General features: G+C 38.8%; 2 protein-coding genes across 5 annotated transcripts in view; one reads left to right on the top strand and one right to left on the bottom strand.

Moving 5' to 3' along the window:
• The window catches only part of PEX10 (peroxisomal biogenesis factor 10), an 18,556-nt gene extending 14,023 nt beyond the window's left edge, over nt 1-4,533 (top strand). For all 4 annotated transcript variants that reach the window (XM_032783552.2, XM_032783548.2, XM_032783549.2 and 1 more), the window contains one exon: nt 4,254-4,533. In XM_032783552.2, the coding sequence (XP_032639443.2) occupies nt 4,254-4,322 (69 nt within the window). In that variant the 3' untranslated portion in view covers nt 4,323-4,533. The remainder of the gene's footprint in view (nt 1-4,253) is intronic.
• A 2,764-nt stretch (nt 4,534-7,297) lies between these two features.
• On the bottom strand, nt 7,298-22,322 carry RER1 (retention in endoplasmic reticulum sorting receptor 1). The gene is made up of 7 exons (XM_032783553.2): nt 22,230-22,322; nt 15,241-15,326; nt 14,157-14,261; nt 10,756-10,855; nt 9,639-9,717; nt 9,391-9,526; nt 7,298-8,427 (listed from the first exon to the last, which is right to left on the bottom strand). Exons 2-7 carry the CDS (start codon nt 15,319-15,321, stop codon nt 8,338-8,340), a joined length of 591 nt encoding a protein of 196 aa, XP_032639444.1. The 5' UTR covers nt 15,322-15,326; nt 22,230-22,322; the 3' UTR covers nt 7,298-8,337.
• Between the last annotated feature and the right edge of the window lie 3,193 nt (nt 22,323-25,515).

Here is a 25,515-nt window from a genome sequence, read left to right on the forward strand (position 1 = left end):
ATTGCAAACTCTGATTTCATGATCACTTTCACCCAAGCTTCCTTCTACTTTCAAATTCTCAATGAGTTCCTCCCTATTTGTTAAAATCAAGTTTAGAACAGCTTCCCCCCAGTAGCTTTTTCAACCTTCTGAAATAGTCATCTGCAATGCAGTCCAGGAACTTATTGGATAGTCTGTGCCCCACGGTGTTATTTTCCCAACATATATCTGGATAGTTGAAGTCCCCCATCACCACCACCGAATCTGAGGCTTTGGATGATTTTGTTAATTGTTTAAAAAAAGCCTCTTCCACCTGGTTAGGTGGCCTGTAGTAGACTCCTAGCATGACATCACCCTTGTTTTTTTACCCCTTTTATCCTAACCCAGAGACTTTCAACACTTCCGTCTCCTATGTCTATCTCCACCTCAGTCCAAGTGTGTACATTTTTAATATATAACACAACACTTTCTCCCTTTTTCCCCTGTCTGTCCTTCCTGAGCAAACTATACCCATCCACACCAACATTCCAATCATGTGTATTATCCCACCAAGTTTCAGAAGGGGAATACAATTATCTCCTACCCTATGTGTATGCACACTACAAGTAATGAGCTGCCAGAGCATCAGACCTGGTGGAAAATGCAGTGCTGCAGCTAAGTTGATCATATAGGAAAGTATGCCTTTCAGGTCCAGGTATTTGACTGAGCACTTTTTACATAATCATCACTCAACCCCAGATTATCCATGGAAGAAGTGCCTCTAAGTGTTAGCACTTCTGACTCAAAAAGCCAAATTCAGCCCAGCTGTAAGCAGGTGCCATCCACAGATACCATAGGAGCTGTACCTGCTTACAGTAGATGAAAGTTTAACCCTCAGCATGATCCAGTATGGTATCATGAATCACATTGTTTGTGCATTCCTTTTCAAACCTTATTAGACCCTTTATGACTGTGGAGCATATATAACTGAGCAACTCTTCCAAAACAGAAAAATGGTAACTCATTTGTATCCCCCCTCTTTTCCTGCAACTGAGTTCGCTTTTACTGTACATCCAACACTTCACTACCTACAAGTCTAAGCTTTCCTACTTGATGTTTGAGGCTGGTGAAATTCCTAGATGCCAAGTTCACTCAATAGCCTACTGGCAATTTCAGTATCATACACCTAGAGTCCAAAATGGAGAGTGAAACCCAAACACCAAAACTTGTTCAGAGGACTTCTACGTTTGCACCTTCAATCAGCTGTAAATACAAAGATCTAGATACCCACATACCTGATAGTAGGTGGCACATTAGAGGCCCTTTTAAATCAATAGGCAAAGACATGCTTTCTACAAAGCATACTATGGACTAGCATCTTTCCCTAGACAGCTTAGTGAGTAGTATTTCACACTGAAATAGGTCTAACAAATGCCTCCTTAGGTTTGAAGTCCATGTTACAACCTACTTTGAATCAAGTAAATAAATGTAAAGTATTTCTGATCAAATTTGTATATTACCAAATATTTGGAAGCTAAGTGATTCCAGACTACTATAGACTTGGTCAACTTCTCATCCTCTTGACATCTTAACCAGGAAAGGGTAGAAGATAACTAAGTTTTTCTATCTTGAGAGCAAACACTATGCAAACTTCAGCACTTCCATGGATGCTTACATTAATTCTGCCACAGATTTTCATGTGTTGTGGGTCTGCAAATGTTTCCCTTGTGCCTGCACTAATTATGGTTTTAGTGTCTGAGCTCAGTACCCTAGCAAAAGTGATAGCCAGTGTGAGAGAGCCATCTTGCATGAACTTTCCTTTGCCTAGACTATTTAGTTCATGTTTACTACTCAATAGCTATTAGCTAAGGATCCATCTCTTTAAAATTTTGCAGCTTAGTGCATTAGCATGTATTTTCTTCTTTTAAATGGATGGCAAAAAAAAAAAAAAAAAGGTATGGCACTTGTAAGACAAGATCTGAGTGAAATCCAAAGATGATGGATCTCAAGCAATAAGCTGCCTGGAATGTTCAGATGGTTCAAGCAGTCTGGCTAATATATGGCGCATAACTTTCTCTACTGGCCTTCTGACTGCATCACTGATTGAAAAACCAAACATCAATAGCTCTACATTGTAAGATTCTGAATAAGTAAACTGGCATAACACACTGAACAAAGTCTGGGTGTAAGTTACTTGAGAGCACTCCTTGAAGAAAATTTAAGTGAATAAGATAAGTCTTGAGTTCACGTACAGCTACAAATAAAATTATCTTGAACATCGTGCTATGAGGGAAGGTATTTTAGTGTATAGAAGGGAATTAGTTTGTAGTCAAGTGGACATTTCAAGTCTGGAATTAGTGATCTTAGTCTTGGAGGACAAGCCATAGTGTTGCAGTAGTAGCCTACTTGAGGGACTGCTTTTGATGGACTTCCCAGCGGGGAACTGTTCTGCCCACAGGAGGAGGTTGACTCGAGCTTGTAGATGGCACAAAAATTCTTCATCTTAAAGGGACAGGAATCTGGCCTAACACTGTAGGAACAATCTGCCTCAGCCGGTGGCAGTACTCACATGCATGTAACCTCAGCTGACATCATTTAGGGCTGTTACAGAACCTCCAGGGTCACATGTTAGTGCTTTCTGTAGCTTTATATTGGAACACTCCATTTTCTTTAATCTTCACGTGCTTGTACAGTAGCTTCTGTAAGTCTTTGCCTCTGTAGTTTGCAACCATTTAAATACAACTCTGCAGCAATTTGGTTTTTAAAAGCCCAAACCTGTAAAGCAGGGGTTCGCAAACTGGGGTTTGGGACCTCTGAGGGTTGCAAGGTGATTACATGGGGAGTTGTGAGCTGTCAACCTCCAACCCAAACTCTGCTTTGCCTCCAGCATCTATAATAATGTTAAATATATTAAAAAGTGTTTTTTAATTTATGGGGGGGGGAGAGTCACACTCAGAGGCTTGCTATGTGAAAGGGGTCACCAGTACAAAAACTTAAGAGCCACTGCTGTAAAGTAACTACATTTACATAGCAGCCAGTGCTTAAATAAAGTAGTGGGTAATTTAGGAATGCAAAAACCCTCTGTTGCTATAAGAACTTTAACTTTTGCATTTCTAACTCCTTTGTATTGCACATGTGTATATACTACTCCTAGTTGAGCTATATGTATTGTGCAACTGAAAGAATCCTAACTTGATTTTGCTTTAATATTTTAGTAATAGCTTCCACTTGTCATCACCAGCAACTACAAATTTACCTTGAGATCTGAAAGCTACCTTTCATAATAACTGAAATAATGGAGCAAATTTTTCATTTCAGAATGAGTAAATTGCTTTTTAACTACCTGAGTCTCTTTTAATGAACATTTTCCTATGCAATATTTTCTTTATATGAATAGCTGAATTAAGATCTCATTGCTCATGAAGCACCAGCAACCTGTTTATATAACAAGTATTTTTCTCTCTCATGCTTGTGGAGCTAAAGAATGCAGATAAAAGTGATCCTGCCTAGCTGAGAACTAGAGACCTACAAGCTAGCTGAACAGCCAAAAAAAAGACACCATATGGTTTAACTTGTTGGAAAATACTGTTATTTGGGTAATATTGGGTCTTTCATTTGACATAGGAAAACCAGGGAAATCTGTTTCGTATTATAGAAACAGAAAGGATCACTTCAGTCTTCTCAGCTATAGCTATGAGTCAGCTGGAGCACTTGTGTAAACCACTGGCCTCTCACCTAATCTAGGTGGTCTTCCCTTCCATGTTGTACCAGAGAACCTTAATTCTCAGAGGGGAGATAAATGGTGTACCACTTCTACCTTTAGCAGTGGCTTGACTTTGGTTTAAGTTCTCAGAAGGCGGCATTTAACATTAGTCACCCTTTTGAGCGTTTTTATTTAATGTGACGCTTACTGCCCAAACCAAGTAAGTTCTCCTGCATGTGTTCTTCCTTGTAGCAGTATCAGAAGAGGGTTTTATTGTCTACACAGCTAGTAAAGGTTCACCTTGAGGGACCATTGTAATGTACAGCTTGTTCATTAACCATGCATTATAAAGCTTAGTAAGGTCATTTCTTGTACTAATAAAACATTGTCATTTAAATTAGGGCAATTAATTTCAATAGAGGATAGTGCTTTATACAGTTAACCTTGCCCTAAAAACTAGACAGAAGGAAAGATTAGTGTTTAGAATTAGGTAGGGCTACTCATTTTTGTCTAGATTCCTCCAATTTGCTTGTGTTTAATTTTTTTTTTTTGGCTTATTAACATTTGGTAACTTAATCTTTCCCTTTTGTAGGCGGAGTGTCCATTATGCAGAGAGAAATTTCATCCTCAGAAACTGATCTATCTGCGGCATTATCGATAACTGTATCAAGCCACTGCTGTTGTCCCTGACAAGATCCCAGGCTGCTTTATCTTTATCAGCCAGCAAAGCCATAATACAGTTTGGCTTAATCCACAAGCAAAACTTTATTTTGAGCCTAAATCTTTTTATAAAACTTAACTGTTTTGTACAAGCAGTAAAAGGTGATGCATCTCATTCCTGTTACAAAATAAACTTAACGTACTTTGGTCTACTGCCTTGTCTTGTACCTCAGACCTTGACCTGCCATGTTAAACACTATTCCCAAAAATTGCTTAGAGCAAGTGCTAACCTTATTTATGCTGTTTGTCTGCATTTCACTTTGAACAATGAAGAGAATTAGACTATTGCCCTTGCTGTTAGTTGCAAATACTGTGGGAGGACTTAAATCCAAACAGCCTTTCGTGGCATGCTTTTAGTATTATGGAAGTTTTAGGATTAAGACTTACATATAAATGTTGGATCTTTGCTCCCTTCCTGTTCTCCTAAAACTACAACAGTCCCTGCTGAAGCTTCAGGTGGAAATAGTATGCGTGCATATGCTTAGAGTAGAAGAAATTAGAGTTATGACTAATGGCAGTGGAAATTCTCATAAGAAATATGAATCCTAACAGCACCATTCTATTTTTACAGCATAATTTGGGTTAACAGTAAAACTTCTGTGCTTCAATTTAATCTCAAATTCCAATAGAACATGAGCACACCTTGCACATGTAACTGCTGATGTAAACTGAACACTACAGTGAAAAGTGCTGAAGATCAGGTTAATTTATGTACCACTTAGTTTGTTGTTTCTCACTGCTACAGCACAATACTGTCAATCCCTATTATCACATTTAAAATAGTCTAGCAATTTAAATTAGATTGTTTTACACAGCATATAGAATGCTTTTGTATACACTAAGTTTTAAAACCACTCACTGAATGTACAGTTGCAGGAACAAGTTCAGTAAAGGACACTTCCTGTAATAATCATGAAGAATTTATATTAATTCATTATATATACATACAGACTGCAGTGGTATCTTCCATTGCCCAAAATACAAGATTAGTAAACCTCACACTCCTACCCAGAACCTTTTGGCAATAGCACTATCAACTCTGCTGATTACACGTTTTACAGCACAAATGAAGAGGGATGTTTACAAAAGCATCACTGCTTAAGATTTTTTTTCCAGGAACCATTAGTGATTCAAATATCCAAAAAACAAGTGTTTTGGGATGAAAAACATAATCAAACATTGTGGTTCATCTTTCTGCTCTTGCATGATAGCTAAAGGTACAACTCAGATTGCTATTCACATGCTCTGAGGGAAAAAAATCCAGAATTCATCAAGTCTTTGACATGCATAACAAACTACTTAAAAATAAGCTTTTCACTGAAGCATCTAAAGGTTAAAAGAAAGCCTTGGAAAATACCTTATTAGATCTTGAATCCATACTAAGTTAAGAGCACTTCTGTTAAAATAACTATACTGCAGAGGTCCTGGCCATATAGGCAACATATAGCAAGAGTTGTGGACAACCTCTCTCTACAAACTCCCACACAGTTAGGTTCCTACAGAAAGCCTGAAAGAAGAGATAGGTACTGCTATATGCAGAAGAACAAGACACTTAACTCTGCTGGATAAGTGAGAGACATGAAATACCCTATCCCTACCCTCCCACCTTTCATATCAAAGGCTTCCTAGGAAAACCCCACCTGAACTTAACTGTCAATACAGTAAAGGGAGAAAGGTGGCCTGAGCCAGGACTCAAGGCATATGCAGCTTTAGAGATCCTTGTCAACACAATTACACATGGAAACATGTAGCAAGCTATTACTGATGGTAGAACTTGGATAATGCTGCCAAGAAAGAAGGCAGTTGCAATGCAATCTGCACTAGAAAGTTATTCTTGAATCTGTCAAGATCTAGGTCTCTTCAGCCATAATTGATGAAGGCATATAACTTAACACTAAGAAAACATTTAGAAGTGGTTTAAGAAGATGCCTTCTTAAACAGTTTAGAACAGTTAACCATTGCACAGGTGGTGTGTTTTTGTTATTTTTAAGAGAAACCATGTTCTAGACTTGTTCATGCCTGGGCATGGATAATACTTATTATTTGAACATCATTAAAATTTCAATGCATAGGGGGCAAGCTACTCCTACCTACAACAATAAGAAGAAGGTATTGATCATGAGCTGCCACTGAGAGAAAAACAGCAGCTGAGCAAAGGAACTATATTTCAAATCTGCAATTACAAGCATATTCCTTTTTTACAATTTTAATAGATAAGTCTCTAATTCACCTTTAAGGCTTGATGCTGAAAGGGAGTCAACCAGCCACTTATTTTGTGCCTCCAATAATTCTGTAGGTAAATGAATACAAAGATAATTACTATTTTTACATATCTCCCTGATTTGCAGGCACAGGCAGAAGTGAAACTACAAAAACTGACAGCAAATTGTAAGGCAGTGTCTTAAACGCAGGGCTTTTAGTTTTTCTTGGCAGCAACAGTGTTCATGATTGGCATTTGATAAGGGCTTATGGTTATATGGTATTTTTCAATCACGTTTGCATGAAACTTTAGATTGAACAAATTTACTTTATAAAAAAAACAAAAAACACACACACTGTTTTCCACAATGCTAGTTAAAAAACCATAGGACATTTCAAGATTACAGCAGGCTGAATCTAATTAATGGTGTACAGGGTTTCCTATTGACTTTTTCATTCTGCACAAGCAAACATGAGTTCCTTTGTACGCGTTCCATAGTAAGAATCTATTGAAGCTGCCGCTACACTATGTAGTGCATTCAAAGGACGTCTCATCCTAGCACCTGAAATATAATTCAACTGAATAAACTCTTAAGAACTAAGTAAATGTGTTATTTGACTAAAAAGAGGACAATGTAAGCGTTGACACCATTTAAAATGTCAGATCTATAAATATTATTAGCCCAATATATTTCATGTAAAGATGACTAAAACAAGAAAGGGGGACAACTGTCTTTTAATAAAGTTTGGAATTAAAAAGTCACTTAATAAAATTGTAGCTGTATCACATCAAAAAGTTTACATGCAGGTCATTTATTTCTATATTTTTCATAGAAAATGAAAAGCTGTTAAAATCCACAACGTTTGTCTGCTATGGCCAGTTTGGGTGTGTTCTTAAGGGGCTGCATGAAGCAAACTTAAGTAAATCCAAAAAAACCCTTAAGTATCAAAGAAACAAGTCAAAATATTCTCCAACTAATAACAATTAAAATATATATATTTATAATTCCAGGCCCTCAAAAGAAATCATGATAGTTTAAGAACAAAGTTTTGAGACATTATGAATGAGCCCAATTTCAGCATCTGTCATGAGATGCAATGGCGAAACTGGCATTAGAACCTAACACAAATAAGTTTCCTTATGAGTATAGTAATCTTTATTTCCCTTCTGCAAAAAACAGAATTTAGGATTTCTTTGTAAAAAAAACACCTATCTACTCTTTACTAACTTGGTTACACTCCAGTGATACCATGCATGTACCTTGTCGGCTGAAATTCTGCATATATTAAGGCCTATCAGACCCGTGTATGAACTTAGCACACAATTATGAAGCAGACAACAGCATCATGTGTGCCAACTTACTATTTTCCTCCACATATGTGCACAGCATTTCAGGGTCATACTGGACAGGAACACTATGTAAAAAAGCCTAATTGTAGCCATTAGCCTCCCCAATGCCACAATGATTGCAATGGACCTTGAAAGCAACACATGATCCCAAATCAATGGGATACCAAAGACTCTCCAACTTGTTATCAAAGATAAATTAACCCAATGCAATTTGGTTAGAATGCCAGTTTGTTCAAGAAACTGATATTTCAGACAAAAAATAGAAACATCCTCTTAAAATGAAAATTCAACTGCTTTGTCACCACCCTCTTAATTACTTTATATGAAGAAAAAAGGCATTGTTACAATGGCTCAAAACTGTTCTTGTACTTATATGTAGAGTCAGCCAACAGGCTCAATTCAACTTCTAGCTAGCGAAGGTCTTTCCCATGTCTTCCTTCCCTTTGTATTTCCTCTTGCCATGTGTGAAGGGTATATACCTGTACTTTACCATATGCTGTAAACAAAAAGACATCAGTTTAGTTGCTGAACAGAACTGTTTGACAGATCTAATATTTCTATCAAAACACCATAATATGCAGTTTAAGTCACAATACACAAAGCTCTTCAGTATAATCACTAATTTACAACTGATAAGGTCTACAATGTTTGTTTAACTTCAACAATGTAAGATGCCATTTTCAGTCTCAAGCTACACAAAAGATTTAAATGGCACTTTTTCTGTATTATTTATTAGTATATATGACACTGGACACTTTAAATGGGGTTGTTTGAGAGTTTGACCCTCGAACTTTACAAAAAAAAGTATAGAATGGTCAAGATGGTTAATCATTAAAGGATTAAACAGCATAAATGTATTAATGTAAATCCCCTAGTCCTCACTTTACAACCATGAATCAAAATATACTACTTCAAAATTCAGAATGAGACATTTTCAAAATCTTTATTTTTAATCTCCATTTACAAGCCAACAAGCTATAGAAAAATGTATCAAAACCAACCTGTATACTTTTCTGTGTCTGTCTTTTTAAAAATGCCAAGTTTTTCACAACACCCATCACCAATTTGATCCCAGTAGTCTGCTTTGCACATTATGCTGCAGAAATGCCATGGATGAATGGTGCATATTATCCATTATAAACACCAAATTTACTACTTCAGAAGATATGCTGATCATTCTTCAAAGGATTCAGATTTAACATAAGTGGGCTAACAATTTGATATCTAGGTGTCTAAATGGATTTGATTTTCAGGAGTATTGAGCATTTATATTTCCAGTTACAGTTTGTGCTGAGAAGTGCCTACACTTAGGTATTTAAGTTTAAAAATATTGGCCATACTATATATACACACAGATAAACATCCACGGTGATCATTTGGCTGACAACAGGGAAAGACACTCTTAAGCAGTGACATTTTATCATCTTCAAGAAGATTCAATCCAATCTCAGCACATTACCTTGATTTGTCTCTTCATAGTGATACAGAATAGCATAATGAAGTACATCACAAGGATTGGCCAGAATACCGGAACGTTGAAAGCCTCAAAGAATGTACATACCATTGCAACAAGGATGCCTTTAGTAGCAGAATGCCTTAAAAATAAATTACATAATTAATCCCTTCCACACACTGGAAGTGACTTATTTAACACATTCATGTAAATGCTTTTTATTTTTAAGAGAATGGGCACATGTATCCACTCACCAGAATTTAAACTCTGGCAGCCTTCTAATGAAGGGTCGAAATTCCTCATTTTGTTTTGTGGGTAATGAAGGACCATCATCTGGACGAAAAAAACAAAAAACAAATAAAAATCAATCTTTTAAGGTAAATCATCCCTTAATCAATCAGTCTAGTAAATATTCTGTTCTTTCCTACTGTCACTATTATATACAAAGCCTATCTCCAGGATACAAGAGCTCCTTGCAAGAGTTCAAGTTTCTTATTTGGGTAAAATTGATCATGGAAGGACGAGTTGCTAATGCTTGATCAAATAATATTTGTTTTGAGAGTGATACCACATCTGAACCCAGATCTCCAGAAAAGTCCAGACCATTATGCAATATCTAACCTAGTTCCAGCCTTCAAAAATATTTTTCACTCGAGAAGTAATTTTAAAATATCCTAAAACAGATACCATAAACAGACTGAAAGGTAAAATCTGAGGCTACATTAAAGCCCCAATGTGCATTTGGTTGGGAACAGACATGTTAACACATCTACATATGCCACCACTTATAAGCAATGTCAAGGAATAACCTATAGGAGAAAAATCTATTTAATTCCCAATTACAATGTCTTCATATAACATTCAATGTACATGCTGTGGTTTTGGACTCTAACAAATAACTGAAGTTATTCAAAAGCTTTTGTTGTCACGTAGTTGAAGTGCAGGGCTGGGAGTCAGGACTCGGATTCTATTCTCATCTGACATACTGGCTTTGGGATTTTAGGGCAATAACTTTTTACTTACATCTAAATGAGTTAAAGGAGATGTGTTTTTCAATTTAACTAATCTTACTTGATTACAAAATCCCACCCCCACCTTAAACTGTGTCTACACAGATGTTAATATCTTTTAGAAAGTGGGTCATGTGGTAGCCTACCACAACCAGTATAAAATAATGATGTATTTACACAGACGTTAAGAACTGTTTGTTTTCAGTTGAATTCAGCTCAGTTTTGCCTGTGTAGACAGGTCCTCTGTGCCTCTGTTTGAACCTCAAAAAAGGGTTCATGTGAAGATAGATGAAACTGGTTAAGTGATTTGGAAAACAGTTTATGTTCAAAATTATAGTAATGAGAGTAATGTCCACTATACCTGAGTCTTCCATTAGAGAAGGATCTACCTTTGGCGACAAGAAAGCTATGAAGAGATTTAGGTGGTAGATTCCCAAGGCATACGTCACGATGTACCAACCCTAGGAAAGAACAAAAACCAAAAAAAAAAGTCAGACTGAAAACTTCTTAGAAAATAGCTTCAAATACTTGTTTATCAAGACTAGCAGAAATTGTTTTACCTGTTTTTGGTTTCTTCCTTAATTACTTTTTTATTTGCAAGTGACAAGTTTTCTGGACTCAGTTTTAAAACAGTTGATGTACAATGGGTAAAAGACACTCCACTTGCATGAAACCCAAGTATTTAGACTGTGTGAATAGGTAAAAACCACCCATGCTGATCTGATCCAATTGCCAACTGCCCTTTTTGTCCAGTGTTTCTTACTATAACAGAGTAAGCTAAAAATTTACTATGGAATGTTTCTAGCTACTTTCACTTACAGCTTTGTAAAAGAATGACTAAAGGAATTAAAGGGCATGTAAGCAAAGCAGGAAAAATCTGCAAGTGTAGTTAGGCTTGAAATTTAGTTTAGTTTTTGTAAATTAAATTTTTATAAAGCGTAACAGCAGTAAAGATTTTATGATGTTATTTAATTGCAAGAAGACGCTTAGGATGTAGAGTGTAGTGAGACTTAAACTAGTAAGCAAAATACAACATTCAGTTTCTTTGTCCAAGTTCAGAGAAGCACAAAAAGTACACAACCACAAGAATGATAATATTTTTGCAGTCCTTGCAGGTTTAAGAATCTATGGTGTTTACTAATGGAAAAGGATATCTGCCACTTTAAAAATAATTATTTTTAAGCCAACTGTGTCCCTTTAAGGAAAATCTAATTTTTGATAAGATGCAGGCATAATGCATTTTGTCTAAGGAGAGGAATATTGAGAAATACATCATTAAAATAAGGAATTAAGGAAGTTACAATATAGCAGAGATCTGTTCCAGCAGCTTAAACTGGAGAGGGCAATTTGCAATAGACCATTTCCAGAAAAATTTGATAAGAAAATAAGTAAAATAAAGTCCCTTAAATCTTGTTGTTATAAGATCAAATATAATTGTCCTAGACTTCTATTTTAGCGTTCATGCAAAGTGTGTTAGTAACAGAGTTACTTGCAGCAAATAAACTATACTGGGAACAATAGTCTAACAAGTCTCTGACAGCACATACAGTTATTTCTAGAAATAGTTGTCAGTTTGTACGACAACACATTAGAGAGGCAAGGTGGGTGAGGTAATATCAGCCCAACTTCTGTTGGTGAGAGAGACAAGCTTTTGAGCCACACAGAGCTGAAGAAGAATTCTACATGGCTCCAAAGCTTGTCTCTCTCACCAACAGAAACCGGTCCGATAAAAGATAGTACACCTCTACCATGCTATAATGCGGCCCAATATAACACGGGTTCGCATATAGCATGGTAGCAGCAAGGTTCCGGTGGTGCTTTAAAGGGTCCAGGGCTCCGGCTGCTGCCGGGAACCCAGGGCCCTTTAAGTCACCATTGGAGCCCTCCTGCTGCTACCCCGGGGCTGCGACAGCAGGGCTCGGACAGCGCTTTAAAGGGTCCAGGGCTCTGGCTGCTGCAGGAAGTCCAGGGCCCTTTAAATCACCACTGGAGCCTGCTGCCGCTACCCCGGGCTGAGGAAATGGGGCTCCACCGGCAATTTAAAGGGCCTGGGGTTCCCCGCGGCCGGAGTCATGGGTTCTTTAAATCTCCACTGCAGCCCTGCCACCGCTACCCCAATATAACGGTGTTTCACATATAACACAGTAGGGATTTTTGGCTCCTCACGACCACGTTATATCAGGGTAGAGGTGTACCTCACCCACCTTCGTCTCTCTAATATCCTGGAACTGACATGGCTACAACTACACTGCATGCACACAAATGTTTAACACAAATGTTAAAGACATTTAAGGATTACATCACAATGCATGGCTATCAGAGCGTAATCTCTTTCAACTGAAGAAGTTACATCTGAATAATATGTCCTCCTCTGAGGAAAAAAATAATAATTATTAAGCTCTAACATACAGATAACATTGCCACAACTCTTGATTCACTGTCTTCCAAATTTTCCAAAGGCAGCAATATCAGAATAAATTGTATTGTATTCTTTAGATAGGCACTTGAACTTATTAGCCTTTGAATGATTCTAAGTTTACATGGCATATAACTTTGCAGAGTGCCGAGCACTATCAGCTCCTGTTGACCTCTATGTGAGTTGAGGGCACTGGTGCAGATCATCTCCTACGAGATACTTAGTGCCTCCAATTCCTACAAAACTCAGTAAGAGTTTAGGACATTCCATTTCAAATATTTCCCAGACTGCGCCCTAGGAGAGGAATACTAATGCATATGGGCTATATAGCTAATAGCAGCCAAATTTTATATATGAAAACCAGGGCTGGATCATCTGGAAGTTCTTTCAGGAAGAAAAGTACCCAAAGAAAATTCACATAAAAGTTCAAGTGCTCCAGTAGTTATGATGCTGTTACTCAATTTCACAGCCTCCTGCAATTACTTTTGGCTTTGTTCTCAGGCTTAGAGGTTTTAATCTTTAGAAGGTCAAGCACTCAAACAGGGACACTACTGAAGTTATCAGAAATATGTTACTCTTTGAATATCACCGAGCAACAAAAAAAGAATTGCACTCTTGCTTAGGGAATACTGGTTCTAAAGTGCTTAACTGAATTTTGCATTGGCATAAAATAGAGAAAACAGGTTAGTGGAGATGCAGTCTGCTGCTTGCCAGTGATAATGCAGAAATTCTTCATAGGTTCGGTACTAGGAGAGGAATGTTGGCACTTGAATGAGAGGCAAAGGTTTAAATAGGAAGCTAAAACATGAATGACAGAGTTTTAAGAAGTTTATTATGCAGTTTCATTAGAACCGAACAGTGGCGCTTCCCACCTTCTCCTGCTACAAAACAAAACAGCCAACCTTAACCATCCTTTTCAAGACTGTGTTTCAGCCTGAAGTTTATTAATATTTAGCAGCTCAAATTACTATTGCTATTAATTGGAGGAAAAAAACAAGGCACTTTCACTTCACAAAAAGCATACCAAAGCTTTTCCTGGAGAAAAGATGAGAAGCCAAAAAAAAGACACGCATATATACTTGACTATTACCCCTTCATGACACTGAAAGTAGCTAGTTAAGGGATCTGCTTATTCTACCAAACTTGTTTCCATCTTGAAGTTATTATTTCATTACATGTCTATGCATGTAAACTTAAAATATTCTCACTTTGACCCATATGATTCAATATTTCTTAGCAAGTGTTTTGGTGAAATAGATTATTCAGTCTAATAAAAAAGTATTCCTTTTAAAGTTACAATGTTATTCTAAACAACATGACAAATGTAATACATTTAGTTTTCCTACCTGTAGTAGATAAACTCTAATCATGTAGATAAAACTCAGACCCAGAGTTACAACCCATCGTACTGCTGTATATGGAGTAGATTTGTCTAACCAGGATTGGTAGATCTAGAATGAAATGTAAAATGTTTTATACACAAATATGGTTTATTATAGAGTAATCTAAATGAGTGTCAGAAAGACCACAAGTTTTAAGGGACATTTTTTGGTTAAATATCATAGTTTAAAAGATTAAAAACATTTTTTAAGATTCAGGTTTATTTGGCACTATTTAGACTGGTTACTTGCTTACATTTTACTCAGTTAGGTCATATTTTACTAACAAATTTCACTTTCATTTTTAGTCACTCAATTTCTGGTTCTTAAGCACTAGTATAACTGGCTGCCAGTTTAAAATTGTAACTAGAGAAAGTGAATTTTTTTTTCCAATTTCATAAATAAGTTTCCATTAATGTTATGTTTAAATCTTCTGTTTACAAAATCTGATTTTGAGCCCGAGGTACCCAGAGGACAAAGAAGATTTTTTATGGCTATTGGAAAGCTTATGTTCTAAGTGTTTTAAAAACCATTAGCAAATGTGTGTGTCTAACTTTGAACATCTTAAAGGGAGCAAATGTTCAGAAAGTGCTGAAAACCACCAATAAAAGGGGGGAAAAAAAATAAGGCTTCTTTAAGGTGTTCATCCAAAAATCACGTCACTTTTAAAAATTTGTCTAATCTACATAAGTACTCATGGTTTAGTAATACGTAAAGTTTTAGCTTTTAATAGCAAACAGTAATTGCTTGAATTAATTATGGTTACATGAAGCTTTCTGTCTATTCATCTGAGAGCAACTAGTACGCTGAGGGCATTAATGCAGTAATAAATATTCATACATACTGTTAAACATTCAAATAGTGACAGAGACATTAATTAAATTATGTATTTGTCATCATGTTTATGAGACCATCCATTTCTAAAAAAGCAAAAAGCATTTTCCTTAAAATAAGTTTGAAGTACTCAGTAACTTAATTATTCCTTTTACTTCAACTAAAGGCCACGAGTTAAAAAAAAAAAATTGTACAAATCCAGTGATATAAAACCAACCTGTCCAAGTCTTGTGAAAAATCTATACACAACAGAAGGTTTGCCATGAACAGACTCTCCAATACTGTCCCCTTCGGACATTGTTGCTGTGAAAACAAGACATTTATACAGAAAACATACTAAAAATGAGAACTTAATATAGTGAAACTTTAAGACACTTTACATGCATCAGCATTCAGGTGTGTGATTTCGTCCCTTGCTTATCTGATATCTTGTTTGAAACAAAAAGGTATCTTCTGTGAAACATTTTTAAAGACAGGACATTCATTCATTCTATTTCAGAGGAAGTATCAAGGAAGGGAAGGGTTAAATATATTTTACAAAGGGAGGGAGAGGATCCAAGACATTTTTAGGAAAAATTACAAACAGTAACTGAGGCAAGAGATCTAAGTGATATTCTCACCTTGATATGCCAGAATATCAGAGTAATAATCTGGAAACAATAATCTGGAGATGATGTATTGTGATACTACCCTTCTCCGTCACCCCCACCACCTTTAGTCTTTAAAGGTAAACTGCAAAACCAAAATTAAAGAAACCTATTTAAGACCCCCCCTCCTTCCAAAATTAGTGACTACATATTTAGATAAATTCAATTCTGGCTTCTGTACTTTGGGTTCCATCCAAGAGCTGGCATCATAAGCACCTAAACTGAAACATTTTCCTGTACCGTTTGAAGCATTTGATGTTGTCTGTCATATCTTTGCCAAAACGAACATCTCATACTGCCTTACTCCCTCTCACATGGTAAAAGACAGGACCCAGAACTCAGGTGAAAAACAGTATTAATAAATGAAATACTTTTGGATTTAGGATTCTCCTCCACTCCTCCAGTTAAAAAACAAACAAGCTCCGCAGTTTGCAAACAAAATTACATGGAATCTGAGCAGCAGATGTGCCACATCACCAAAGGTAATACCTCACACTACTTCCTGGATTCCCATCTCTGGGCAGGACTATGTTGCTCTATGGGATAATGGGAGCAATTTCAGCTCTATAGTAATTAACATTTAGAGACTGTTTTTCACCTGAAGATCTTAAAGCAATACAGATGGGTGAAGTATTATTAAACCAAGGAAGATTACCAGTAAATTGTATTAAATGCTGCATTATAGTGACAAATAGATGGAAGGAAGCTCTTGGTCCTAATGACAATCTGGAGATTTATAAAATGTTATAACTCTAAATTTCTCTCTGGGCGCACGGTAAAAATCTGAAAGTTATGTATTATCCCTCTTTTACATGGGAACAATAATCAGTAATGGGAAGCAGTCCCTGTACAATATCAGAAGTAAGAGGATTGATAGTGACAATCCAGAACTCCAGCCCCACCTCGATCCTAGGTATACCAAAGAAAGTCTCCTAAAATTTAACAATACAAAAGTATCCTTTTAATATCCAGGGCCAAGGAGAGGAAATCAATTTTTCTCTTCAGTTAACTCCACAGGGTGGGAAGAGGAAATATTATAGAAACTGAATGCTATTACTCATAACTTCCTCTGTTACTACTACCTTATTATTAATTTTGAAACTTTTTCAAACCAAGTGAATCTAAAGCAGAACCAGAATGGCTACAACAATGGAAATGTTTCATTATGGAAGAAATGTTTCCTTTCTGTCAATGATACCAATATTCATTTGAGTATCTTTAATATTCTCATTATGTGCTTCTACTCAATCATCAATGGGGACATGGAAAATCAGATCTGCAATAGAATCTAAAACCCCAATCCTGCACACAGTTACACACACTAGGGCCATGTTAACACTAACATTTCTGTCGGCCAGGACGGATAATAATCAATGATTTTTTTGATAAAATGCTTTTTGAGGGAAAATACTATCTGAAGACAGTTTTAGATATCTCATCATGGAATAGGGATTATAAATTCTACTTCTATAGTATGAGACAATATATTCATGTAATTGTCAAGAAAAGTTTTGTAAATGAGTTCTAATAGTTCATGGATTAGGAACCCATTTTATGGGGCTCCACAGGTTTCTGTATAGATTATTTAGGTTAATCTTTCTATCTACCCAATGGGACTCAGTGCTCAGTCTAGAAGATACTATCAGAGATGCTTAGTTTTTCAGTTCTCAAACTGCAAATTTGTGTCTCCAGCAAAAATGTTTTTAAATAAATAAATAAATAAATAAATAAGAGGTGAGAAATAATAGACCTCAACCCTATTGTCCATCTGCAAATTTGTGTACACAGAGTCAATCCCTTCTCTCTCTCTAAAAGTGCAAAGTTTCAAAAAGTTCAATGAATAAAGAAGACTGTTGGGGGTGGAATAGATCTGGACAAGGAGAAGTCTGGAGCTAAACGGGAGAAGAGAGGAATAGGCAGTAGAAACAAAAGTGAAACACTTTGAACAGCATATTCCAGAAGTCTTGAGGTCTTCCCGAGTGCAGCCTTCATTGATTTGAGATCTAGCATACCAGTCATATTCTCTCACTAGAAAGGAAAACCTATAATGGTAGCAGGCCATAAAAGAGACCCAGTTTTGGAATAAGAACCATTCAAGAAATACATGTTTGCTACTGATGATTTAAAAACAGTCACACCAGTGAACTGGTGAAAGTCACTTAAGCACTTGGATTCAGAAACTGTTGAAGAGATAATCTCACTTTTAACAGCAGTAGCTTCTTCTGCCAGTGTAGGAAAACAGTCTTCCTTTAGACCAGGGGTCAGCAACCTCTGGCACATGGCTCACCAGGGTAAGCACCCTGGTGGGCCGGGTCAGTTTGTTTACCTGCCGCGTTGGCAGGTTCGGCCAATCGCGGCTCCCACTGGCAGCAGCTCATCGTACCAAGCCAATGGGGACGGTGGGAAGCCGCGGCCAGCACATCCCTCGCCCGCGCCGCTTCCCGCAGCCCCCATTGGCCTGGGACGGCGAACTGCGGACAATGGAAGCTGCGATCAGCCAAACCTGCAGACGCGGCAAGTAAACAAACTGGCCTGGCCGTGTGCCAAAGGTTGCTGACCCCTGCTTTAGACCAATTCATTCCAAAATGAGAAATCCTTTGGGACCCAAAAAAGCAGGAAAGCTTGTTTTTCTTTTCCAGGTTATGAAGAAACAGGAAAATGAAGGTGAAGATGACTGAGTTAGCTGCAGAAGCCAATATTTTAAGTTTCTCATGTTGACCTGGCTGACGTAGTCGATTTAATTTTGTTTGTTTTATTAATATTTCATTTAACTATTTAAGTTAAAAACAATTTTAACAAAAACAAACTTGATTTTAAAAAATTTGAATGTTTAACTAAATTAAAAAATTCATATGTTTGTTTTGTTAAAATATTATGTTTGCAGTTGAAGAAAAAAATCCAGAATACAAAATGTTGTTGTTTTAGTTAAATAAAACAATATATATGTCTGTCTGGTGATGTTCTCTTCCTAATACAACATAGCAAGAAAATCCTCCAAATATTAAATGATTAACCTGTTGAATTAGAGATAGGTCACCTCCCAATGGCTTCATAAATAGCTGCTTCAAATATCTCTGGTAAATGAAATAAGCAAACATTCATCTTCTGATATAGCTGTAAAACTAATCTGATTTTTTTTCTAAATAAATCACTTAAATTTATAGTGTGTACTTCTAAAAATGAAACCTACACCTCTGAGTTGTGAAGAATATGTATTAAAGTTATAACAACCAACAAGAATGCACTTTTATGTAGAAATCCATGATTAAATCGAGTCTTCCTGACTAGTGATTTAAATCATGATTTAAATATATTTGATTTAAATCAAATCCACCCTGATGTCAGCAAAACTTGTATCGCTCTGGTGCGCGAAAAAACACTCCCTTGAGCAACATAAATTTTGTCAGCATAAGCACTTGTGTGCACAGCGCTACGTCCACGGCAGATGCTCTCACACCAACATAGCTATTGCTATTCCTTGAGCTGGTTTTATTATATTCACAGGAGAGCTCTCTCCTGTTGGCATAACACAGCTACACAAGCGCTCTTACAGTGGCATAGCTGTATTGGTACAGTTGTGCCACAATAAACTTGTAAGTGTAGACATGGCCTAGTAGTTCTGTTGAAATTAATGGGACCACTTATGCATGAAGTTAAAGACATCTAGTTCTTGCAGGATTGGGGATTTCTTCTGCATTCTGTTCTGCAATATGGGTAGTAAAAAACTTCACATCTGATTAAGTGGTGATTATTATTCAATTTACAAAAAGAAAAGTGCTAGGATGAACATCTGATTAAAAAGAAATTATTATTCCAGGGATAATCAGAATGTCTATAGTGTCACTGAAGTTTTTTTTAGCACATTAATAGTTTTAAAACCAAATAAATATATTTTCCTAATTCGTGTTGTTATGAACCTCTCTCAATGCATTTTCAACAGCATAGGTTTGAAATATGTAACATAATATTCTTTATATGTGTTACAATGTTTAATAAAGATACAAGCAGCCATATTTCAAAACTTACAGAACTTTAGTGGTTAAAACTACAGTTTCTACACACAATATTTCAAAATTCTGCACATTTTATTTGTCAAATAAATGTGGAGGCTCCAAGATGGCATCGGGGAGCACAGGCCACTGACAGCACAGAGGTGGGAGATCACTGTGCAGCTCCTCACTGGGACACAGACTCAGCATGAGGCTGCACCCAACCCTGACAGCGCAAGGACTGGGCCTGCCCCAGAAACACTCCAGGGCCCTGCCCTTCCATGCCAGGTGCACCAGGTGTGGGCAGGCAGGCTCAGCAAGGCAGGATCTAAGTGTGGAGAAGCTTAGTGTGTGGGGATCCAGATGTGCGTTGAGAGGGTTCTGTGTGGGGCAATCTTGGTGCGGGTAGCTCAGCAGGGATCCAGGTGCAAGGGGACGGAATCTGGATGCACAGGGGATTGTTGGGACGTTTTGTGTGCAATGATAATGGGACTTGGCATGGGGGTCCAGGTGAAGGTGCTTGGGGCTCAGCGGAGGGGGGAGGGAAGAGGAGGAAGAACAGAGCTCAGCAGGTGAGTCTGGGTGTGGGGCGTCCAAATGTTGGGAGAGTGGGGATCCATGTGCAGTTGGTTGGGGCTTGGTGGGGTGGGGATCTGGGTGGTTTGTCGGGGTGGTGCAGGGGGGTAGGGCTCATCAAGGGGGTTCTGAGCGTGGGGTGTGAGGCTCAGTGGGAGGGTCTGTGTATGAGGGGGTCTGGATGCATGGGGGTTGGGCAGATAGGGGAGCAGCTCTCTGTACAGGGATCCCTCCCCCTGCAGCTCAGGAGTGATGGGTGCAGAAAGTGGGGGAGTTTGCGAAGCTTCCTGCAGCGGATGGGGGTGGAGTGAATCTGGGGGTTGGTCTAACCTGGCCCCAGAGGCCGTCCAAGGGAAGAGAAACTCCCGTCCTCCCTAACCCAGCCAGGACTAGCAGTTGAGCCGGGCGCAGTGTAGGAGCCATGAGCTGGGTCTTCTCCAGTCCCGCCCCCACCCCACAGTGCTTTACGTCTCTGACAGCTGCCCTGGGCACCTGAAATACACTGCTTGGGAAGACTGCATGACTGCTCTTGTGGCTTCCCTTTGCTTCACCATCAGGAATTCATTTTTCTGCTAGGAAGCAAAGAAGTCTGCAGGGGACATAAATTTTGCATATGCACAGTGGTGCGGAATTCCCCCAGGACTAAGTATCGCAAGAAGTGTGTCTTGTGAAAAGTGTGCTTTGAAAAGGATTCACAATTACAGACCTAATTCTGATCTCATATCTGAGAACTCGAAATAAGGCTTAATTTTGATAACACACCATTATAACAGAGTACAAAATTCCTCTCTTACTTAAAGTGAGAGGTTATAAAATCCAGCACTGCAAATAAATCAGTAGCCAGGGAGCAGACTGAAACTAGCCTAATGAACTTAATAGAGTTCAGAGTTTTAAACAGAGTGCTACCAACAAGAAATATGGCTCTATAAAATTACTGTTCTGCCTGAAAAATATATTAACCTTACACACTCACGAGTTATAAGAAGTTACATTTTCTGGTTTACTAGGCAAGAACTATCCATCCCTGAATTCTGAAAAAGCAGGGTCTCTTCCTTGTTTATTTTATTTTATGTGTAATGAAGGCATTTCATTCATCTATTCCGACAGCATGCACAGTGTAAATAGGCTAGAACTCTCTGAACATTAAGGAATTTTTCTGACTTAATAACAAAACAAGCAAATAAGGAGAACTTAAGGGAAGGATGCAGTTCCCTGTGCTTGCAGAAGAACATACTTTCATGAGCAATACCCTAAGATGTTCTGTTAGAGAGGCCAGTGGACAGCCAAAGGAATAAGGCAGCCCAGTTGGTCCCAAGTTTTTTAAAGCATTGCAGCTTACTTCTGCTTCCCACAAAGTGCAAGTTTTCCTTCTACAACAGATTTGGTTCCTACCCTTCTACCTCATGCACAAATACATTCCCAGCCAAATAAAAGCGGCAGCTCTATGATACCTCTGCAGCCTCACGGTCATGAAATAAACAAACCTCCATCGGGTGTTCGTTAGTTAAATCTTGACACTAATTAAAGGAGGCAACGCAGGAGAGAGGGGAGTCCGTAAAGATAAGTAAACAACGCGAACGCTCATTTGAAGCGGAGATCAAGGAGCAGGAGCCCCCGAAGTCTGACTAGAACCGGGCCCTGTGGGCAGCGGGAGAAGAATCACCGACCCGGCTCTAGGAGGGCGCACAGGGTGAGGACCCCGAGACTCCCCTGCCAGTGCCTCCCTTACCCCCATGCACAGAGTAACCCCTCCCGTGCGGAGGGAGCAGCGTGCTCCTTTCCAGTCACACCCCGAGGGCCGTTGCCCCCGGCACCTCTCCTGCCGCCCCCTCCCGGCTGTCCCAGCGCCCTGTGCGAGAATCCCCGCCCCGGGGGACACCTCACCACCCCCGGCACCGCGGCCGCTGTCGGGGGCCCAGGCCGCATCCACCCGCTGCCCGGCACGGGACCCCGCTCCCACCTCTGTCCCAAGGGACGGGGAATCCACTACTCACGGGTGCCGGAGCCGCTGCAGCCGGTGCCAGGTGTCTCCTTCCGCCTTCCCCCCCACCCTCCGCCACAGCATCCAATATGGCGGAGTCAAAGCCAACTGCTTCCGCTTCCGGGGCAAGGTGGGGGGACAGGATGGGGCGAGGCTCGCTCCGAAAGGAGGGGCTGGCTGCTGTTGGAGGCTGGTACTTCGTGCAGGGATTGAGCAGCAGTAATGTTGGGAGGTGGGATTGCAGAGTGGTGGGTACGAGGCACTGGAGTTACAGTCTCTAGTGCTCAGGGCTAGGCATTGGGCTCTGGGGTTAGGCTTATAGGGCTTTAAGGCCCTAGTATTAGGGGAAGGGGTGTCTGGCTGGGAGGAGGCACTGAACAAGGATGAGGTGGAATTAGCAAGAAGTGGGTTGAGTCTGGAGGGGTCAGTCCCAGCCCTTGTTCCCTGGGAACATCCAGCAAATGAGCAACGTTCAGGATAAAGGTGATTAAATCCTACGTGCTATGCTATCCGCTTTGTGATCTGAGATTCTGGATAAAGTAAATATAGGCACCAAGTTATTTCCCTATTCCATTCCTCCAAACTATACTGTTTGGCTACCTAAAAGTGCAGTTGTAATATGACTCGAAATATGGCATTTGCAGGGTTTCCCTATTTGTCACCTCTCAATTTGAGATCACATTTGCTCAGTTTACAAATATAAAAAGATGGGGGGGGGGGGGTTCTAACTGTAAGACTGGCAAACTCAACAAGGGATCCAAATATCAAACAGGATTATTTCTTTGTATGCATTATTTCCAGTAATAAACATTCTGTGGGACAAAATTTCCTCTTCACATTTGTAACAGAGGAAACATTTGGAACTACTGTTGCAGTTTAGGCCCAGATCCTGCAGCTGGCTCTGTGCAGTGCAAGAGTCCACCTGTGTGAATCAGGTTTTAGTGACGAGGCCCCAGTTAATAGTGTGGGTAAGGCAGTAGCCTGAACAGAATTCAGTTTCCTCTCCCATAGCTGCTTTATCTTTGCAAGGCTAACAGGACAAAAAATTACTCACTATTGTCACTCAAGTGAGTAGATCCGACTCAATCTGCAGTGACCAGAACTCCTGAGTAAGAAAATGAAAAATTTTATATCATCACTTCTTGGAGTAGTACTATGCTATGAAGTTTTACTGTGACCTTATGAAAATGCCTATTTGAATCTGCCTCTTGAACTGAAATATTGCACTACTGTGTATTCTACATTTCTGAGCTTGAAATAAAACCACAATAAATTTGCTCTTTTAAAGGAAAACTAAAGTGATCAGTTCCAACACTTTGGATAGCTATATAAATATTTATTATACAAGAATATATCAAAATTACTTTTCTTCAGAAATAATTACCATTCTTTCCTTGGCTTTATAGCTCTGATATTAATGACTCCTAAAAAGATTGAATAAAACTTTTCTTCCTAACTGGTTTGAAGGATTCTGAATGCAAAATGTTGGTCACTTTGTGACTATGTGGATTCTTCCAGGTTTCAGGAATCCTCTCAAATACCCCATGGCCAAAAAAGTCACCCAAGTAGTAGTGTGTTGATGCAGTCTCTGGATTCTAGCACTATTTTTGTTTCACCTCAGAAATAGAATATAAGATTTCACATAGATATTTTAAAAAATATTCATAAAATGTTAAGTGGCATAAAATTCATTAAATTATATTTAAGTATTTTTAAGATCACCTAACTGTTTTAGTGCAATACTTACCATTTGGGCTTTCTTAGGTTGAGAATTCCCCTTCACATACATAGTTAGCTTTATAAATATATTTAAAAACACTTGGATTATAAGAAAGATAATAAAATCCCTCACCCAGTGCTCTTTGATTAAACCTTAATTTCCAAAATATTTCCCGTTATGTATTGGAACAGTAATAATGGTTTGCACCACTCTATGTCCAGACAGTTAAATCACACTCATCACTATATCTTTAAACATGTATAGCATTTTTCTTCAGAGAACCTCAAAACATTTTACAAGGTTTATATCCTCACAGTACACCTGAGATGTAGCTAAGTATTATTAGATCCAGTATCCCAAGCACAGAGGGGCTTGTTAGAGGCTCTGTATAATGCTGTATTACAAAAAATAATCATAATTATACAGATAGGGAAAGGTAAAGTAATTTCTCCAAGACCACATCAATCAATGGCAGAGCCAGAAATGGATTTGCGGAGCCCTGATTCAAATTTCCCTTTTCTAACCACAACAGCCACTATTGGGGGTGAGGGTTTGCCTTCTGCTTTCACTTAGAGCTTGTGAAAAAAACAAAATGAACCATGTTTCAAGTTTGAAACTGAATGCAGGAATCAGAATATGAAGATCCTAGTATTAAAATTTACATTAGAAATAGTCAAACCTCACTGGTTTAAATTGTCCTATTAGCACAGGAGAGGCAGTTTTATCATATGTCTTGTGATATTTGGTATTTTGCTTAAGTTCTGATTTGTTGAGGGTCCTCCTTGGACTACAGGACAATCTTAGTTTGCATTTTTTTAAAAAAGTAAGTTTCCAGCCTTTGTTGGATAAAAAACAACAAACAAACAAAACCTTTAAAATCTAATCCCTGAAGGTTCCAAAACCAGAAGGCAAATATTTTTTTTTCTGTTCTGACTCATGATTTTTGAATGTTTGGCATTATTAATACTGCTAATGTAAATATTAAATAATAGTGGTTCTCTTTCTTTGTATTTCTGTGGACCTCATCACTGCAGTATCTGGACTTCATTAAACCCTGATCCTGCCACTTATTCCTGTGCCTACATGGAGGCCCAGTGAAGTCAGAAACACCCTCCCCCTGACACAGGTACTACCTGTGCACAAGCTTGCAGGATCTGGGCCTCAAATTGTAAACTCTTGAGGGCTGGGACCATTTTTTTCGTTATTTGGGGTCTGGATCCTGACAGGGGCCTCCAGGTGAGGCTGTTCTGTATCATTTATGCAACATAACAGTAACAGTTCTAAAACTAGGCAGGTTGCAGCACTCGCCCCCTCTGCTGGGAATGTGCTTCCCCAAATCCATGTGGGGGAGATGGGCAGTGAAAATGCTCCCCCATATGCCTGGCCATCATGTCACCAGAAAGCATGCAACAGGGCAGGGAAGACCTTGGAAACCTGGGGCTGAGCGAGGGGGGGAGAGAGACGCATGCGTACAGCGGGCAAGCCCCACCCCGCCATTCTTCATTGGGGAGGAGAGGGAGAGGGAGAAGCCCCGCCCCTAGCTACCAGGGAGCCAATGGGCGTCAGGATACGGTTGCCA

Source organism: Chelonoidis abingdonii, chromosome 23, assembly GCF_003597395.2.
Source record: "Chelonoidis abingdonii isolate Lonesome George chromosome 23, CheloAbing_2.0, whole genome shotgun sequence".
Classification (NCBI taxonomy): domain Eukaryota; kingdom Metazoa; phylum Chordata; order Testudines; family Testudinidae; genus Chelonoidis; species Chelonoidis abingdonii.

Bases quoted from the DNA above. Each gene is read 5' to 3' on its own strand.
- RER1 (XM_032783553.2), bottom strand. From the start codon at position 15,321: ATGTCCGAAGGGGACAGTATTGGAGAGTCTGTTCATGGCAAACCTTCT. The intron at 14,262-15,240 runs GTTGGTTTTATA...ATTTCATTCTAG, and splicing joins TTTTCACAAGACTTGGACAG to ATCTACCAATCCTGGTTAGA. The intron at 9,718-10,755 runs GTATAGTGGACA...TTTTTCGTCCAG, and splicing joins TTCTCTAATGGAAGACTCAG to ATGATGGTCCTTCATTACCC.